The sequence below is a fragment of the Tupaia chinensis genome, unplaced genomic scaffold (assembly GCF_000334495.1).
Source record: "Tupaia chinensis unplaced genomic scaffold, TupChi_1.0 Scaffold000311_2, whole genome shotgun sequence".
NCBI classification, from domain to species: Eukaryota; Metazoa; Chordata; class Mammalia; order Scandentia; family Tupaiidae; genus Tupaia; species Tupaia belangeri.
In genome coordinates this window covers 2,980,394-3,000,283 of record NW_006159803.1, presented here as the reverse complement: position 1 = coordinate 3,000,283, position 19,890 = coordinate 2,980,394, and the positions used below count along the sequence as shown (strand labels likewise).

The following is a 19,890-nucleotide window of genomic DNA, read 5'->3' as shown; positions in this document are numbered from 1 at the left end:
AATGGAGGAGAAGGGATTGCGGCGTGGCCATCCCCCCTGGGGGGTGATTTCTCGCTTTCTGTCTCTCTGTCTCTCTCTCTCTGTCTGGCGAGCGCACGCATCCTATAGCGAAAACCTCTCCAAAAAAAAAAAACCAAACAAACAAACAAACCAAAAAACCTCACACGGAGCACGTGTGTATGCGTGCCCAAGATCCTGAGAGAAGAATGGAGGAGAAGCAATTGCGGCGTGGCCATCCCCCCTGGGGGTGATTTCTCACTTTCTGTCTCTCTGTCTCTGTCTGGCAAGCGCACGCGCCCTATGGCGAAAACCTCTCCAAAAAAACTTACCAATGTATTTGGGATAAAAAAAATGTTTTCCACTTTCCTCCCAACTCTCCTTAGCATTCTTAACCAACCACTGCTACCAGCACCATACACACTCATGAGCTATCAATTCCTACCTATTCAAATTATAGACCTATTTCTTCAGCAGTCTGGTCTATTCTCAGATAACAGGGATCAGCCAGACCACACACTAGCAATTCCTGCACTTACTATTAAAGAATCTTATGTGTGGGGCAGGGGCGGCAGGTGGTGTGGCGGTTGGTCACTGGACTCCCACCTGGCTGACCACAGTTCAAGTCCTAGACCTGTCGGCTGGCTTTCTCACCTTCCCTCTATCTCTCTGTCCAAATAAAAATAATAATAATAGGGGTCAGCAGGTGATGTGGTGATTAAGGGCACTGGACTCGCACATAGCTGACTGCAGTTCAAGTCCCAGACCTGGCAGCTTGCTTTCTCACTTTCCCTCTCTCCCTCTCTCTCACTCTCTGTCCCTTTCTGGTCAAAAATAATAAATGAATAAAGTTAAAAAGAAAAACATTAGGGGACCAGCAGTTAGCATAGTGGCTATGTTGCTGAACTCCCATGTAGTCAACCACGGTTCGAGTACCAAACTCGGTGGCTTAAACTCATGCTAGGCGTGTGTGTGTGCGTGCCCAAGATCCCGAGAGGAGAATGGAGGAGAAGGGATTGGGGCGTGGCCATCCCCTCTGGGGAGTGATTTCTCGCTTTCTGTCTCTCCGTTTCTCTCTGTCTTTCTGGTGAGTGCACACGCCCTATAGCAAAAGCCTCTCCAAAATAAATAAATAAATAAATAAATAAATAAATAAATAAATAAAATAGTTCTTTTAAAAAACCTCATGCAAAATAATATTAAAAAGATACTGTAGTATAAAACATTTGCCAGAATAAAGGGGAAAAAATTAAAAAAAACTGTCATAGCAGTGTTATTATTAATTTTGAGGACAATGGCACTTACTGAAGAAAATCAAAAACTTACGCCTAGTAATGAAGATACATAAGGGAGATACTTACATATCTCTAGTTTCTTCAAAGAACTAAAAGAAAAGAGGAAAGCTAAAAGAGCACAATTAAAAGAAACCCAGAAAATTACTTTTTCCTTTCCTGTCACTTTGTAAATGAAATACTAAAGCCTCAAAAACTGAATGATTTAGCAAAGGTAATAGTCAGTGGTACTGCTGGTAATAGAAATGAGTTTCTTACACTGCTTTAACCAAAGGGCCACTCTGAATAGGGATTATTAAAAGCAGGTATGAACACCACATGAATTAATACAATACTCAATACACCTACACATAAAACAATCATGTTAAAATTTAACCAGCAGTAATAAATTCCACTGGGGCTGGCAGATGGCATCATGGTTAAGGCACTGTACTTCCTCATGGCTGACCACATTCTGCACCCCAGACCTGATGGCTTGCTTTCTCATTTTCCCTCTCTCTGTCTCTCTCTGGTCAAATTTAAAAAATAATAAGTACTAAAGAAATAATTATTTTTAAAAATGTAATAAGCTATACTTCTAAATCCTCAAACTCAAGAATCAACACTCATTTTTATTTTTTTACCTCTTTTGTCTTCTCATGTAATCCACAACGGCAAGCATTGTTCTTTGTGATTTTTTGTCCAAACAGCATCGAAGAAGGGGTTCTGACTCTGATAAAAAAGATATCTTCTCTTAGTCCCAGGCAGACTTGTGTTAGCACTTTCTTCCTTCTTGTCTGTATTCTCTAAGCTATAAAATTCCGTCGGCAGTACCTAGCACAAATTGGTTCTTAATAAATATGAATGGATAGGGACCAGCAGATGACGTGGTGGTTAGAGGAGCTGGACTCCCACATGGCCAACCATGGTTTGAGTCCCAGACCTGGTGGCTTGCTTTTTCACTTTCCCTCTCTCTCTGGTCAAATTCAGTAATAAGAATAAAATAATAACAAATAAGTTTAAATAAAATAATTATTAAAAAAAATGAATGGATAAATGGAATTCAATTTTCTATTTCTGGGTAGGACTAATTCATTGATTCAATAAATATTTATCTAGTTTTTTTTTTTTTTTTTTAAAAGATTTTAGTGTTAGTTCTGTGTGGTTAGAAATGTCTGTCTTATTTATGGTTGTATACTGAGCACCAAAAATGATAAAAATTCCTAGATAGGGGCCAGCAGGTGGTGTGGGCATTAAGGTTCGGGACACTCATATGGCTAACTGTGGTTTGAGTTCTAGACCCAGCGGCTTGAAAATCATGTCTGGTGTGTGTGCTCAAAATCCCTGGCTGGTGATTTCTTGCCTTCCATCTCACTGTCTGTCTCTGTCTCCCCTGTGTGAGGTCATGTACCCTACAGTAAAAATCACTCAAAAAAAAAAATTTTAGCTATGAAAAACTGATTCATAATTTACCTTTAATTATGCATATATGTTTTATTGGTACCCAACTCTTGGTGGAATTTCTTTTGCTATTATGCCCTTTTAGCATGAGAGATACTTACCATTTATGACGGAAGAAAGTAGGTTATAAGAGTAAATAAAGTACACTTCGATTTTTTTTTTTTCCCCCACAGAGCACATGTACTTGCCAGAGAGAGGGAAACAAAAAGAAAGTTTTTTAAAGAGCACCCCCCCATGCAGAATTGTCATGCCACAATCCCTTCTCTTCCACTTCTCCCTCCTTTCAAGATTTTGAGCATACATACAATGCACTTAGCATGTTTTTCAATATTTAGGGTCTGGGACTCAACCTGTGGTAGGCCTTATGGGATCTAGCCCATGGGCTGAGCCACAATCCAATTTTTGTTTTTAAAAATAAATTGAGGGACCAGCAGTTAGTGTAATGGCTATGTCACTGGACTCCCAAGTAGTCAACTGCTGTTCAAGTCCTGGACCTGGTGGCTTAAAACTCACGCCGGGCACGTGTGCGTGTGTGCCCAAGATCCCGAGAGGAGAATGGAGGAGAAGGGATTGTGGCGTAGCCATCCCCCCTGGGGGGTGATTTCTTGCTATCTCTCTGTCTGTCTCTGTCTGGTGAGCGCACGCGCCCTATAGCAAAAACCTCTAAAAGAAAAAAAAATTGAGAGTATACACCAGATGTTAGTTGTAGTTACCTTAGACCACAGAATTACGAGTAACTTAATTTTTAGAAATTCCTGTTTTTTTAGATTTTCCATAATCAATATGTATAATTTTGTAATACAAAGAAAAAACAAGTTAGCTAGAGTGCTAAAAATATGAAAATTCTGTATCTCTACCACAGTACCTAAAACATTCGATAGTGTTCATTTTTGTGCTTTTTCCATTCCTAATATGTGGGCTGTGTTTTGTTCGTATCCATACTGCCAGTGCCAATCACAGTGCCTGACAGGTGCGAATACTCAGTAAGTTACCCTATTATTGTTGGCCAAAATTTACTGATAGTACTATACACCAAGAATTACCCTAGGTGTTTTACCTACTTTATTTCATTAAAAACTTGCTACAACTTTTATCTCCATTATGCAGATGAGAAAACAGAAATTTAGAGGTTATAAAATCAAGCCTAAAAAGTGTCTTTAGCGGTTTCAAACTTAAATCTGTCTTTCTAGAACTGAGAAATTAAACAGTATAAATGTTAAAAATAATAACAGAATACCTGAATCCAAATTTGCAGGGGTTGTGGATCGGCTTGTTTGTAAGACGTGTTTAAAACAGCTGGTAAAAAATCCCTGAACATGTGTAGAAAGCAAATTTCTCCCCGACTCATTAGTATCTTGGAGTAAAGTATCATGAATCAAGTATGGAAGCACAGTCCGACAAAAGTCAGTTTTGACCTAGAATATACAAACATATCCACTTAAGAGTCAGAGTAAAAATAATACATTTTTCTTTAAATTTTCATTCCCCGTTGCTAACATACTAAACTTTGAAGAAATGATAATCTGCCATGAACTCAATGCAAAGCTAAAACACAAACCAAAAACATGTGTACCAGGCAGTATTTTTTTAAAACAAATTATACTAAGCTAGTATATCTATATCAAACTTATATATTAGTTACGCTAAAATTGTTCATTCCCAGTCTTGACTGTTAGCATAATAAAATAGGATACTGCTTACAAATTTATTGTATTACTACTTGGAGTACAATTCCAGAGTTGAAAGCATTAAGAACAGAAGCAGTTTTCTGATTCATATACGGAAAATATATAAAAGTTTAACAGAAAAGTTGAAAACCTGACTTTTGTGCATTTGGTGAAGAGTTACAACAGTCATATTAAGAATGTTTATGTGGAGTTGGGACCAGCAATTAGTGTAATGGCTATGTCGCTGAACTCCCATGTAGTCGACCATGGTTTGAGCCCTGGACCCAGTGGCTTAAACTCATGCCAGGTGCATGTGCTTGCATGCCCAAGATCCCAAGAGGAGAATGGAGAAGGGATTGTGGCGTGGCCATCCCCCCAGATGGATGATTTCTCGCTTTCTGTCTGTCTTTCTGGCAAGCACACGCACCCTATTGCAAAAACTTCTCCAAAAAAAGAAAGAAAGAAAGAAAGAAAGAAAGAAAGAAAGAAAGAAAGAAAGAAAGAAAATCACAACAGACATGTATGTGTGCATGCCCAAAATCCCAAAAAGAGAAGGCACTGCAGTGTGGCCATCACCCCTTGGGGGTTATTTCTCACTTTCTCTCTCACCATCTCTCACTGGAGAGCACACCTGCCCTATAACAAAGAAACAAAAAACAAACCAGTATTCAACCTTATTTTTTCTATTTACTACACTCCATATTCACTATGTGGATGAGTCATCACACTCCATTTTCCATCATATTGATCACTCTCTACACACATAAAATGCATTGTAGATTATCAATTGTATCCTTTTTTCTCTTTAAACAAAAGGTGAGTCAAAAAGCCAGTTTGAGGGGACCAGCAGTTAGCGTAATGGCTATGTCGCTGGATTCCCACGTAGTCGATTGTGGTTGGCGTTCCAGACCCGGTGGCTTAAAACTCACGCCGGGCGTGTGTGCGTGCGTGCCCACGATCCCAAGAGGAGAAAGGAGGAGAAGGGATTGCAGCGTGGCTATCCCCCCCAGGGGGTGATTTCTCGTTTTCTGTCTCTCTGTCTGTCTCTGTATGTCTGGCAAGCGCACACGCGAGAAAACCCCCACAAAAAAAAAAAAAAAAAAAAAAGCCAGTTTGAGAAGTAGAGAATTTAAGATACTAGGAATTAGGGTGTGAATACTTATGTACACTTGGAACATATAATCTTCAGGCTTAGTTCAAACTTTAGAAAAAAAATCTTAGTTTTGTTCATTAATTAGAAATAAATTGTGAGTGAATCCAGAATGCAACCACTCTATTAAACTAGTATAAGTGCAGTGTAATATTGTACAGAATATAATGAATTATTGACGGTCACTACCTTTTCTGCAGAAAACAAGGACTGCTTTTTAAACTATTTTCAATGTGGTGCTTTAAAGAAATTATTTATCAGTTATTTGTATAACCTAATGTCATATATTGTGTTTTCCCATTTTTGCTGAATCCTGTTTGACAGAGCTATAAGTTAGGATAGCGTTTTTTTTTTTAACCATTTCTTTTTTTGGACAGTTTTTTGCTTTTCTATCAGGATAGATTCTGTGTGCGCTTGCCATACAGACAGAGAGAGACAGAGAGACAGAAAGCGAGAAATCACTCCCCCAGGGGGGATGGCCACACCACAATCCCTTCTCCTCCATTCTCCTCTCGGGATATTGAGCACACATGCACACATACCCGGTGTGAGTTTTAAGCCACCAAGTCTGGGATGCAAACCGCAGCAAACTACGTGGGAGTCCAGCGACATAGCCATTACACTGACTGCTGGTCTCCAAGTTAGGGCAGCTTTATAAGTATTACAGAATCATTATAATGAACTGTTTGGATTACATATTTGATTAAAAGAGAATTTTTCTGATTTAGTAATGTTACCTTGCATCTTTACTGAAATAAATTACACTGTATCTTCAAAAATAAATTATTGCTTTTTCTCACTCAACAAATATATCAAGGAAGGTAAATAACACTGACTTTATCAGAAGAAGTAAACAAAGTTAGAGGAGACTTTTGGGTAATAAATTAATCATTTACAATAATCAGTATAACTATCATTAATAATAAATTATTCAAAGGTACTTCTTAGAACTCACCTAGAATACTGCTACCCAAAAGCTGAAGCCTACTCTATAAAGTTACAGTTAAATGAAGATGCACATTTGAATGGACTTACAACAACTGAGTGTGGGCGATACTGCATCAAGATGATGTGCAACACCACAGCATACTTTTTATATAAATAAATAAATATATATTCACACACACACACACACACACACACACACACAGTAGGTCATAAATATGTACACCGTCAACAAAGAGAATGGGAAAAGCAAAGAAAAAAAGAAATTAAGTCAGACTAATTCATCGTCTTACTTCACACATTGGTTTTAGTAACTGAAGAATTTCACTTTTTGTGTCTCCACTCTCCAAAAAAGCACAAGTCAGTGTCTTTATCCAAACATCATGATTTTCACTTTGAGGAATCCACAGATTTGTATCATCCAGACCCTCTAAAGGACTTTCTTTGTCAAGTCTGGGTACCTCTAAAAACTAGAAAGCAATCAGAAAATGTAAATAAAAAAGCATAGCATTAGGTTATTGGGAAAGTCATAATTGCTTTTTCTGTGTGTCTATGCAAAAACATCTTTACCTTAAAGATAAATGAAAGTTTAATTAAAGTTAAAACATACTTATTTTTATGTAAGAAGCAGGTAAAAACAGAGTTGGTAAATTAAAAAAAAAAAAAAAAAAGTACTGGTTTAGACAAGAAACTTGGACTCTTTACTTTTGGCTCTGTCACTCACTAGTAGTATATGAGGAGGTCTCACTAGGTCTCAACAGGGGACTTCAAAAAGTTCAGAAAAAACAGAATTAAAGTATGAGTTATTTTGGTGCAAAAAAATTGAAATCGTGCATAATTTTTTCATAATATATATTTTCCAGTAACTTTGTGAAAGCCTTTTATATTAAACAGATCTTTATTGAAACTCCGCCTCAGCTATCTCATGTACAAAACCAAATCTACCACAAATAATTAATTTTAAAACAAATTTTTAAAAATAATTATTACCAGACCAGCAGATGGTGTAATAGTTACATTGCTAGACTCCCACGTAGTTGACTGTAATTCAACTCCTGGACCCAGTAGCTTAAAACTCACACTGGGTGGATGTACATAAGTGCCCAAATTCCCAAGAGGAGACTGGAGGAGCAGGAAATGCGGCATGGCAATCCCCCTGAGAGGTAATTTCTCACTTTCTATCTCTCGTAGTACATGCGCCCTATAGCAAAAATCTCTCTTAAAATTAAATAAATATTACTAGTCCCGTTAATAGTTCAGATTACTAGTAATTTCACTAAGACCAGAATTATATTTGATACATTAAAAGCACTACTTCAATCATAAGCATAAGCCCTGAAATTAAATTGAAAACTCAACTGTATTTTTCTTAGTCACTTTATGAACAGAAGATATTAAAAAACCAATGCTTAGATTACAGGCAGAACTAGAGTTCTTAAATACCCTTCACAGCATACTTTCAGGAGAACTTTGTTATGACAACAACATGAAAAAAGGGAGAAATCTATACAAGATAAATTTTATACAAGATCAACATGCAAAAGGGGAGAAATCTATGTATTATCTTATATTTAACTAGGGGGCTATGATAACTTGCTATTGAAATAAACACTTGTTTAGTGATCATAACATCTAGAAATATACATTCAGGATCAATACCTTTCATGGGATCAAAGAAAGGATTTCTTACTCCTGAGGAAAGAAAATAGGCCTGTCATTGAGAATTTCCCTATCCCCGAAATCAACCATCATTCTATAGGTTACCTGTCTAATCTTTTCTGCTCTGTCATAATAAAAAAGTCCCTTGGATAAGGGATACAGTTTAAGTTCTTTCCTAGGTTAAATATTAGTACAATAATATTTTAAGCAATTGATATTCATAACTGAAAAGAGTAAGCAGAACTATTTTAGATTATAGTGGGTATGCTATAAATATTCGTTATTTAAGAGACCTTTTTTCTTGATGTTCTAAAAGGCTGTAGATAGGTCAGCATGGGATCGGTTGTCATCTTATAAATCTCCCAGAAACTATGTCCAGTCTTTGTGGCTAAAATGTTTTTCAAACAGGTAGCAGCAGCCGATCGAACTTTTACACTGAAAAACACATATAATTCAAATGCCTATAAAGGACACTTGTTATTAATCTTGATAAATATTAAGCAACCTTTACTGAAAAAAATTTAAAACTAAAATATAAAATTTATATTATTAGGAAATTTTCCATCTATAACATCCTTTAACATCAGAGTCAAAATTATCAAAAGGCTTTGAATTTCTGTAAACTTGAATTACAAATCATTGCAACAGCAATTCCCTTCATTCAAAATGCTAAAGTTTAAATTATAACTACAGTAAATTAATAGAACTCAAAAAGAAATACTTGGAAATAACACACCCTAATCAACACATTTAATAAGGATGACAGAATACTAATTCATCTGAAAAAAATTACATTTTGCTAATACTTTCTCTGGGGGATACAAATAATTTGCAATCAGACAGAATGGCATGTTGTCCGAAGTGATAGAACTGCCAAAAAACAATTTTAAACAAACATTAAGTACACACTTATTCTAACCAGAATCTAGTTCAGAATCATTAGATAAGCATTTTAAACCTTTCATTAAAAATTAAAAGTCCTTTTCTTTAACAAAAACTTTGGAAAAGTGCTACAAGAAAATATATGACAACTCACAAAACCTGTCATAAAGCTTGATACCATAATGATGATATAAAAGGTTTCATTCCTTTTAGGTTTCCCACTTTAAAATATAGGAGCAATTATTTCAACTTTGCTGTTAAGATTGAAAATTTTTATAATAAAATGTTGAGAAAGAAAACAAGTCAGCATGTTTAATATAACAAAAATAAGAGAGAAAGATATTCCATTAAATCAGTAATATAAACATGGAATGTAATCATTACTGTCAATCATTTCTTGTTCCCAAGAGAAGTAGGAAGTGGGTACAGAAACAAAGTCAAAATACATAAATACCTCAGAAATGCCCTTTGCACTTATCCACCAAAAATGGTGTGATGGGGTGCTCAAATGTACCAACCAATCAATGAGTGAGAGAGGTAGAGAAAAAGCAATAGTAATTTCACAACCAGCGAGGTAAAATTTTGTGAGTATCAGTTGCAATTTGTCTTTGCATAGAGAATAAAGGAGCAATGGAAGTCCCTGTCTAAATAGCTTAGGACTTTAGGGTTTATGATACTTCTGTTCCACAAACCAAAATAAAGCCTAGCTTAGAGAAGGGTGACAGCTCTCTTTTGGTAAGTGCCTAAAATACCAATATCTACATTCTCCTATCTCAATTATCTATGTCAAATTACCTGGTATCTTTCTAATTTATTTTGGAAATGTTCATCACTATATTAAGTCACTGGCACACTGTTGTCAATAATTATGTGAATTAATAAAAAAAATACAACAACGAGATTTTCATTAAAAAAACTTGAGAAAAAAAATATGTAAGAGGGCTGGCTCTGTGATCTAGTAGTTAAGGGAGCCTGACCCACATGGCTGACCATGTGGTTCAAATCTCAGACCCAGTGATTTAAAAAATATGCTGAGGGGCCAGCAGGTGGTATGGTGGTTAAGGTGTTGAACTCCCACAAGGTCGACCGTGATTCATCCTGGACCTGATGGTTTGCTTTCTCACTCTCCTTCTCTCTCTCCCCTTCCAAAGTCAAATTTTAAAATAATGATGATTTAAAAATTAAATAATTATTAAATAAAAATAAAAAAATATGCTGAGTGTGTGTGCATATATACTAAAAATTCTGACAGAATGAAGAAATGGAGAAGGGGGAACCAGCAGTTAGCATAACGGCTATGTCGCTGGACTCCCACGTAGTCGACCGCGGTTCGCGTCTCGGACCCGGTGGCTTAAATCTCACGCCGGGCGCGTGTGCGTGCGTGCCCAAGATCCCGAGAGGAGAATGGAGGAGAAGGGATTGTGGCGTGACCATCCCCCCTGGGGGGTGATTTCTCGCTTTCTGTCTCTATGTCTCTGTCTGTCTGGCGAGCGCACGCGCCCTATAGCAAAAACCTCTCAAAAAAAAAAGAAATGGAGAAGGGACTGCAGTGTGACCATGTTAAGAGGTACTTTTCTCCCCTTCTCTCCCTCCTTCCTCCCTCCCTTGCCTCTCCCCAGTGAGCACATGTGTCCTTTGACAAATTAAAAAATACATATCTAAGAACTTAAAAGATAAAGCAAGAAATGTTAGTTTATATGAAGTATCTTTCTCATTGAATATCAAATTAAATAACTGTGATCAGATATAAAGTATCAATAAATACTCACCAATCTTCTACCAACGTGTTGTTCAGGTAGGTGAGAATTACGAAGGTCCACTGAAGTTCTTTATCTTCAAATAACTCAATGGCCTTGGTATAAGATGTATCTTTACCATGTTGTATGGCTATGGTAGAGAAATCTATAGGACCTATTTCTCCCAAGCAGCCTCCAACAGCCTCTACATAAGGAAATTTCATTTGAGTAGAGTCATAGCCAAGATACACAAAACAGAAATTTGCTAACTTCAAAGATATAATGCTGTTTTGTCATTTTTTAAGATTTTAGGTTTTCAAAGATTATGAATAAAGAAGCTATGAAATACTGTATGATTTCCTTTACACGTCACGCATGTGGTTAACAGATATTTTCCTGTATAGAATCATATGCAGTAGGTAAACTAGTAATAGAATATACTATTAAGGATGAAAGTCTAAATATGGCCACTGCACAAAAAGATTAAGCATAACTGTTAAAAACTTTTGAGGTATCACAGACATAAAGTCAACAAATTTTAAAGCATAATTCAGTAAAAATTTAACATTCTCACATAGTTTTTTTAACTTGTGTTACTATACCAGATAAAGAAAAAACATTTTTAGCACCCTAGAGGACTCTTGATCCTATTTCCCAGTCATAGTATTTGTTAAAATGTCTGCAGATTTTGGGACCAGCTGGTGGCATGGAGGTTAAAGTGGCTAGATCCATGGCCAACTGTATCATTCAAGTCCCAGACCCAATAGCTTAAGAAACATGCTTGGTGCATGTGCACCCAAAATCTCAAGAGAATGGAAAAGAAGGGAATGCCATGTAGCCATTCTTACTGGGGGAGTTTCTCTTTTCCTCTCTTTCATGAGTGCACATGCCCTATAGCAAAACTAAAATAAAATTCCACGAATTATCTGATAGTCTTCCTTTGAAAAGGTGAAACCCAATTCCCCTCCCCTGAGTGTGGTATGCACTTAGTGACTCATTTCTAACTATATGAGGGGACTTCAAATAGTTTGTGGAGGGTGGGTAGGCGGTGGAGGTTAAGATGCTGAATCCTACATGGCTGATTGAGCAGACTGAATCCTGGATGTGGTAGCTTGAAAAAATCACACTGGGTACATGTGCATGCATACCCAAAATCCCAAGAGAAGAATGGAAATGAGATTGCAGTGTGGCCATACTGCCAAGGGGGTGACGTCTCACTTTTCCGCTCACTCTGTCTCTCTGTTCAGCAAGAACACAAGCCCTATGGTAAAAACTTAAAAATTTCAGGGAAAAATGGGGTTAAAGTAAAGGTTTATCGGGTAGCTTGGTGGTTAAGATGTTTGGATGCCACATCGCTAACTGAACAGCTTGAGTCCTGGATCTGGCAGTTTGAAAAATACACCACCAGACACAAGTGTGTGCGTGCCCAAAATCTGAAGAGGAGGGTGGAGAAGAAACTATGGTCATCCCTCCTACAGGGTGATTTCTCACTTTCTCCCTCAGTCCCTCTAGTGAATGCACATACCCAATAGCAGTATTTAAAAAAAAAAAAGTTTACTTTTGTGTCAATAATTTTGAAATCTAAGTATCTTATTTTTTTTTTTAAGAATTATTTATTTTGGGGCTGGCAAGTGGTGTGGTGGTTAAGGGTGCTGGACTTCCGTATGGCCAGCCATGGTTAGAGTCTCAGACCTGGTGGCTTGCTTTCTCAGTTTCTCTCTCTCTCTCACTCTATCCCTCTCTGGTCAAATGAAAATAAATAAATGGATAAATAAAGTTAAATTAAATCATTCTTAAAAAAGAATGATTTATTTTAACTTTTAAAAATTATTCATTTATTTTCATTTGACTAGAGAGACACAGAGTGAGGAAAAGTGAGAAAGCAAATCACTAGGTCTAGGAATTGAACTACAGTCAGCCATGTGGGAGTGTCCAGTGTCTTGACCACCATGCCACCTCCTGGCCCTATGCATAGTATTTTTGTAATAAGCATTTTCCCATAATTTTTTTTTCTTTTTTTTTTTTGAGAAGTTTTTGCTATAGAGCATGTGCACTTGCCAGAAAGACAGAGACGGAGAGATAGAAAGCGAGAAATCACCCCCCCAGGTGGGATGGCCACACTGCAATCCCTTCTCCTCCATTCTCCTCTCAGGATCTTGGGCACTCACGCACACACGCCTGGTGTGAGTTTAAGCCACCGAGTCTAGGACTTGAACCGTGGTCAGCTACATGGGAGTTCAGCAACATAGCCATTATGCTAACTGCTGGTCCCCCCATAAACTTTTTGAAGATACCATTGTAGAATGCATGTCTTTCACCTACCTGGCTAAATTTTTTCCTAGGTATCTACTTCTTTTAGATGCTATTCTAAATCCTTTTTGGATTGTTCTTGGCTGATATATACCAATATAACTGATTTGTATGTGTTGACTTTGTACCATCTTTCATTGAATTCAATGATTATTAGCTCTATAGTAGCTTTCTTATGTGTCTAAGGTTTTCTTTCCCTTTTTTTCTTTTTTTTTTTTTCCGGAGAGGTTTCTGCTATAGGGCACGTGTGCTAACCAGAAAGAGAGATAGAGAGACAGAAAGCAAGAAACCACCCTCCCAGGGGGGATGGCCACACTGCAGTCCCTTCTCCTCCATTCTCTTCTTGGGATCTTGGGCATGCACGCACACGTGCCTGGCATGAGTTTAAGGCACCGGGTCCGGGACTTGAACCACAGTCGACCATATGGGAGTCCAGAGACAGCCATTATGCCAACTGCTGGTCTCTGTGTCTGAGATTTTCTATATGTGGGATCATGCCATCCGTAAGCAGACAGTTTCATTTCTTTTCCAACTTAGATGCTTTAATTTCTTTTTCATGTCTAAGTGCTCTGGTTAGAACTTCCAATACAATGCTGAATAGCAGTGGTAAAAATGGGTACCCTGTTACAGTCTTGATCATAAGGGGAAAGTGGACAGTCTTTTCACTAGTTAAGATGTCAGCCATGAGTAGGAATCACTAATTTTATCCTACACAAGAAAGCCACTTAAGGCTTTTATAGCAAATCACAAAGTCATGAAAACAGTACTACTATAAACAATAAGACAAATTCAAAGGAAACTTCCAGGGCTCTGGTAAGGTTCTGTTTCTAAGTCTGGATGCTAGATGCACAGGGATGCTCAATTACAAATTATTAAAGCTATATACTATGATCTGTATACTTTTCTACATGTAAGATATATTTCAATAAAAAAATCTATGGAAAAAAGAATTCTCCTAGTTACCAACCTCCCACTGAGAAGTTAAGGCTGTGTTGAAAGACAGGAGGATCTGTGACTTACTGCTTCCATGTTTCTTATTCAAAGGAGAGCTGTCATGGCAGGTTCAAGTTGAGTTTACTTATGTGATTTTTCCATCCTGTGATCGCCAAATCTAAATGCCTACACTGGATAGGATGTTAGCTTTTTATCTTAAATTGGTTTAAGCCCAAAATGCAGTAGGACTGAACTGGAATTTTTTTTTTTTAATGTTTTGAGTTTAATCAAGCTCTCCAAGTCTTCATTCTTATTTCATATAAAATAGAAGTTATATAAGATATCTAGCCAGTCAGTTATACTATATTTATAAAATGTAGCAGAAGTTAATTTATTTGTAACTTAACTCTACAAATAAATATTTCTGGCTTTCCTAAATGTTTACAAAATATTTTCAAAGTTGTAATTATATACATGTGCAAATCACTAACTTTTCATTTTATATGAATACTTAAGGAAGGAACATATGGAAAGGGGGCTACTCAGGGATACTTGAATTAAACAGAAATGTAACTTAACTATCATCTCATAATTCCCCAATATTCAAATTGACAAATTTTTACTTATTTGAAGGTATTATAAAAATGACCACTCAAACATAAAAAAACTCACATTCACTCATCCAAATAGTTTACCTAAAACTTCTCTTTCACCAGTGTGGTTTACTGCCATCTTGGATAACTGCAACAAGCTGACAACTAGCTTCACCATAATGCTATCTTGTGGGTCATCTAGGAGTAATTTCAAAAAATAAAAATAGTTAAATGATCAAGGAGACAATACTTTTGTTTACAAAATACATATACAGTAAATTATCTTATTAAAATTTTTATTAACTTTAAAAAAGATTTTAAGTCATAAGCAGCTTAAAAAATACGTAGTGAATGAACTTAAACTATCATGTGAAGTAATTAGCACTATTTCGCAAAACATATAGTCATGAACTTAAAATTATTATATGAAACAATTAGCCCTATTTGGCAAATACAGAAAAACATCTTGAATTATGCAGAGAGGTCAATACCTTAGCAAAATCACAAACAATTAGAAATACAAGAATCAGTCAACATTACAGGTATAAGAGACCTTGGGAGCCTGCTTGGTTTTTTTAACAACTAGCATTCAGAGTCTAGACCAGCACTGTGCTATAAAGCTTTGTGCAATGATAGAAGTGTCTATAGTCTGTGCTGTCCAATGACAAGTACTTGCTACATATACTAGAATTTAATATATGCTAGTACAGCAAAAGATCAAATTTTAAATTTTATTTAGCTTTATTTATTTAAATTTAAATAGCTGCAAATAACTAGTGGGTGTATCACACAACGCAGGTCTAGTATCTGAACGCACAGTAACAAAAAACAGTAGTGTTAATATTTTATATTAACTAGAAACTCAAGCTTAGATAGTCACAACATTAGTTTTTAAAAATACTGAGAATAGGGGCCTGAGTAGATGTCCTAATGGTTAAGTCAATGAACTACCATGTTCGAGTCCCAGACCCAGAGGCTTAAAATTCATGTTGGGCATGTGTGCGTGTGTATGCCCAAGACCCTGAGGATGGAGGAGAAGGGACTGTAGGTGGCCATAACCCCTGGAAGGTGATTTCTAGCTTCTGTCTCTCTGGTCCGTACACATGGTATATAGCAAAAATCTCTCAAAAAATAAAAGGTACTGAGGATAAAAATAATACCCTAGAAATATAAATTAGTTGACACAGGAAAATGAAAATGAAAACATAAGAAAAGGTTTCCCCAGGGACCAGAAGGTGGCATGGTGGTTAAGGGTGCTGGAACTCTCACATGGCCGACTGCCATTTGAATCTTAGACCTGTCATCTTTTTTGCTTTCTCACTGTCTCTCTCTCTCTCTCACTTTCACTCTTGCTCTCTGGTCAAATTAAAAGATTAAAAAAAGGAAGAAGTGGAACCAGCAGTTAGCGTAATGGCTATGTTGCTGGACTCCCATGTAGTCGACCGTGGTTCAAGTCCTGGACCCGGTGGCTTAAACTCAGGCCAGGTGCGTGTGCGTGTGTGCCTGCCCAAGATCCCGAGAGGAGAGTGGAGGAGAAGGGATTGCGGCGTGGCCAACCACCCTGGCGGGGGTGGGGGGGATGATTTCTCACTTTCTATCTCTCTGTCTCTCTCTGTCTTTCTGGAGAGCGCACATGCCCGATAGCAAAAACCTCTCCAAAAAAAGAAAAGAAAAATAAAGGAAGTAGAAAGTTAAATAAAAATAATTCATTAAAAAAGAAGTTTCCTCCCAAGTACAATATTGTAATAATATAAACTCAAATTTAACGTACAAATGTTTTAAGTTTTTTAAAAAGAAAGTTAGAAACACACACACACACACACACACAGCTAACAAGTTTAAAATGAAAGTAATTTCCTTCATTCTAGTTAGTTGGAGTAGAAGGCAAAGAGATTACCTTGTATGTCTGGCTCTAAGAAATTAAAAATTTTTACTTAGGCAGTAGGAAGCTGTTAAAAAATTTTTAAATAGCATAACATAATCATATTTGAGTTTAGCAAAGTCATTCTGGCAGATGATGGAACAATGAAAATAGTTCAAGGTGAGGAAACTAGTTAGGAACAATCTTGTGGTTAGGTGAGAAATTATGAGGGTCTTAACTAAATGACTAGAGTCTGAACTAAGTCTGTGGCAATCGAGCCAAGAGCAAGAATTTATAAAAGATTCTTTCAAAAAGAAACAGGTAGAAATAATCCATTAATATTAGTACCTTGAGATGCTCTCATGAGATCCATGATCTGATCTTTATTTTGTTCCAGCTGTCTTCGAAGATCCTTCAGACCCTCTAGCCTTGTTAATGGAAGGGCATCGTACACACTTACTGAGAGAAAATGGTTAATTTCCTAAAAGAGAAAATTGGTTTAAACTAGCTTTTAACCTGTATTGGTTAAATCTGTGAAACAAAATTTAGTAAAAGAAAAAAAAATTAGTGCCTTTTATATATCACTTTTAATACTACCGAACAAGATACAGCAGAAATCAATTACTTCTTCCACTTCAAACTATGCAACATTTTAATCCTTTAAATTCTCGTAAACTAAGTTGGAGAGAAAAATTGTAATTTCTCTATATTTAGCAGTATAACTCTAGCTTTACATTTTAATGTATTTAAATATATTTTCATATTGATACTTAAATACAGACTATGAGAATTATAAAACTAAGGAAAATATACATGAACATAATTTTCACTTTTATAAAGGTTAAAACAAGATTTAAACTTGCAATATTCTTTAAATAGTTAATTATCATCTCTAATGTTAATATTGACTCTGAAAGGATTAGATGGTAATTTTGATATGTTAATGGGCTGTGGTACTATATGTATATTAAGAAAATTTTGTATCACATTCCTTAAAAATTTAAATTTACATGTTTACCAGAAAGCTTTGATATTTTACTGCAATGTAAGGAAATACATTACGATTAACTTTTTTGTTAAAAGGGTATATTGCATGTTATATGCTCTTTTACCACAATTTTAAAAATTCCGTTTTTTATTGCTATAGTATTGGAGGTTTTAAAAAAGTGCTACTGTCTATGTTCTCTAACACAAAACTGTAAGATAATGGAATTTGTATTACCTCCCAGAGTGAAAAGGGTCCTTTACTGTATTTAATTTTCTGCTGAGTAACACGCAAATCCTTAAAAACAACACGGTCAGGAAAAGGATCTAAAAGCTTAATTGTGAGATACAGGTTCTCATTATCCTTGTTTTCTATCACTAAGTATTTCAACAAGTCCAATACCTAAATATAATTTAAAAAGAAAAAATTAAAGGGGAAGAAATAAGTAATTATACTCTGAAGACAATAAAAAACAATTGTAATAAATAATTGAAGTTCTATTGTACTAATTTAGTTTAGATAAAATGTTCACTACTTCTAAGATACCCAACTTTTAGTCCTGTGCTTTTAAATAATTCTACATATACGGAAGGTGCTCCAATAAGTATAAAATGCTAACACTAGTGAGACATATGTAAATGATGTCTCAAATACCATCATAATGGTGTGAATTGCTATCCCCCATATTGACTAATTCTACACTTCATATAATAGACAAAACTACCAGGCTACTTGTTAGATAAAAATTTTTGGTGTTCTGTATTTAACTAGATTAATTCATTAAGAATGTTTTTCCATTTTACAAAAAATATTTTCACTATAATGACTAAATATCAAGTAAATATAAAACACTCAGCTCCCCCAATCTACCAATCTATTTCAAATACCATTTTGAAGATGATTCAAGAAATTACCTGTTCCTGAACCTCCATGTGATCATCCACAAGGGGTATAAGTGTACCAACAATAACATGAAGATGGTTTTCTAAAGCATCCTTACAATAAGTCACTGCTGCCTGGCACACCCGATTTAATAGGTCACAACACAGAGAGAAGGTGCGTAATGACACATCCATGAAGTGAGAAGGCCTAAGATAGGGAAAACAAAATGAATTCTAGGAAACTGCTTCAAAATAAATTCATCCAAAAGTCATTTTTATTCAACACCTGTAATTCTAACATGGCTTGATAACAGAAATCACTTTCATCTCTAATACTTTAATGCTTTTTAAACTACAAAGAACAGTGATGTCAGCAAAACATGGAGCAAGCATCTCTAAACTCCCATCTACTGATAGAAACATTGAAAAATAAGCAAAATTGGGGCCAGCAGGTGGCATAGTGGTTGGGGCACTGGACTCCCACACAGCCGACTATAGTTCAAGTCCCAGACCCAGAGATTTGAGATTCATGCTGGGCCCAAAATCCCAGGAGAAAGGAGAAGGGATTGTGGCATGGCCATCCCTACTTTGGGGGTGATTTCTCACTTTCTCTCTCTGTGTCTCTGGTAAGCAAGCACATGTACATTTTAGCAAAAATCACTCTTAAAAAAAAAAAAAAGGAAGTTAAACTGCCAGAACCAACTCTGTGTGTGTGTGCGTGTGTGTGTGTGTGTGTGTGTGCGTATGTACAAGCTACAGGGTGCCTAAGCTCACTGGAGACAGAGAGAAGAGGGAACATGAGAAATCATCCCTCATCTTCCATTCTCCTCTTGGGATTTTAGGCATGCATGCACATGTGCCTGCTTATTCTTCAAGTCACTGACCCAGTACTGAACCATGTCATAGGCTACGTGGGATCCAGTTATCCCAACTTCCATGTCACCTGCTGGTCCCTAGAACCAACTTTGTTAGAACTTTGTAAAACAATTAAAAGTTTATAGCAGTTAAGAAAATGCTAAACCAAGAAAAAGGCAACTGAAAAACTACAGGAAAGCTTTGTGGTAATTTTACTCGTCCTGTCATCACCCATTCTCCAGCTTGGAAGCAGTCACAAAAATAGTAGCTTACATCCCCAGTGTGAAACATGTGATTCATGGTGGCTATTCAGAGAATCCTTGTCTGCAAACTGTTCTGTATGTCTATTCTAACCTGCTGGGGAGCATATTTGAAGGACTGATGTAGGGTGATTGGTCAAGGTGATTGGCTCTGTTTGGCTTAATGGACTTCACCCAGGTTATAAAAGCTGCAGGTGTTGCTTGAAACTTTGTAAAGTTGGCCAACAACCCACAGGTGAGTAGGGCAAAAGATACCATAGAACAGACTGACTAAAGCCAGGGAAGAAAAGCAAGGGAGACAAGTTTCTTTGGGAAATCAGTGCATTCAAAAGCATCAACAAATTAGAGAGAAAATAGAAAGCCAAGCGCACGACCAACGTCTGACTTCTGTTCAGAGAAGACTCTTAAGTTTTTACGTGCAGCTGATCCTAAGGTTCAGTGTAA

The 19,890-nt window shown here is 36.6% G+C and overlaps 1 protein-coding gene across 6 annotated transcripts in view; it reads right to left on the bottom strand.

Moving 5' to 3' along the window:
- The window catches only part of ATM (ATM serine/threonine kinase), a 127,081-nt gene that overhangs the window by 50,627 nt on the left and 56,564 nt on the right, over nucleotides 1-19,890 (bottom strand). For all 6 annotated transcript variants that reach the window (XM_006150955.3, XM_027772858.1, XM_014588796.2 and 3 more), the window contains 9 exons: nucleotides 18,365-18,539; nucleotides 17,688-17,852; nucleotides 16,814-16,946; nucleotides 14,707-14,802; nucleotides 10,802-10,973; nucleotides 8,444-8,585; nucleotides 6,785-6,961; nucleotides 3,967-4,144; nucleotides 1,913-2,000 (listed from right to left, as the gene is read on the bottom strand). In XM_006150955.3, the coding sequence (XP_006151017.1) occupies nucleotides 1,913-2,000; nucleotides 3,967-4,144; nucleotides 6,785-6,961; nucleotides 8,444-8,585; nucleotides 10,802-10,973; nucleotides 14,707-14,802; nucleotides 16,814-16,946; nucleotides 17,688-17,852; nucleotides 18,365-18,539 (1,326 nt within the window). The remainder of the gene's footprint in view (nucleotides 1-1,912; nucleotides 2,001-3,966; nucleotides 4,145-6,784; nucleotides 6,962-8,443; nucleotides 8,586-10,801; nucleotides 10,974-14,706; nucleotides 14,803-16,813; nucleotides 16,947-17,687; nucleotides 17,853-18,364; nucleotides 18,540-19,890) is intronic.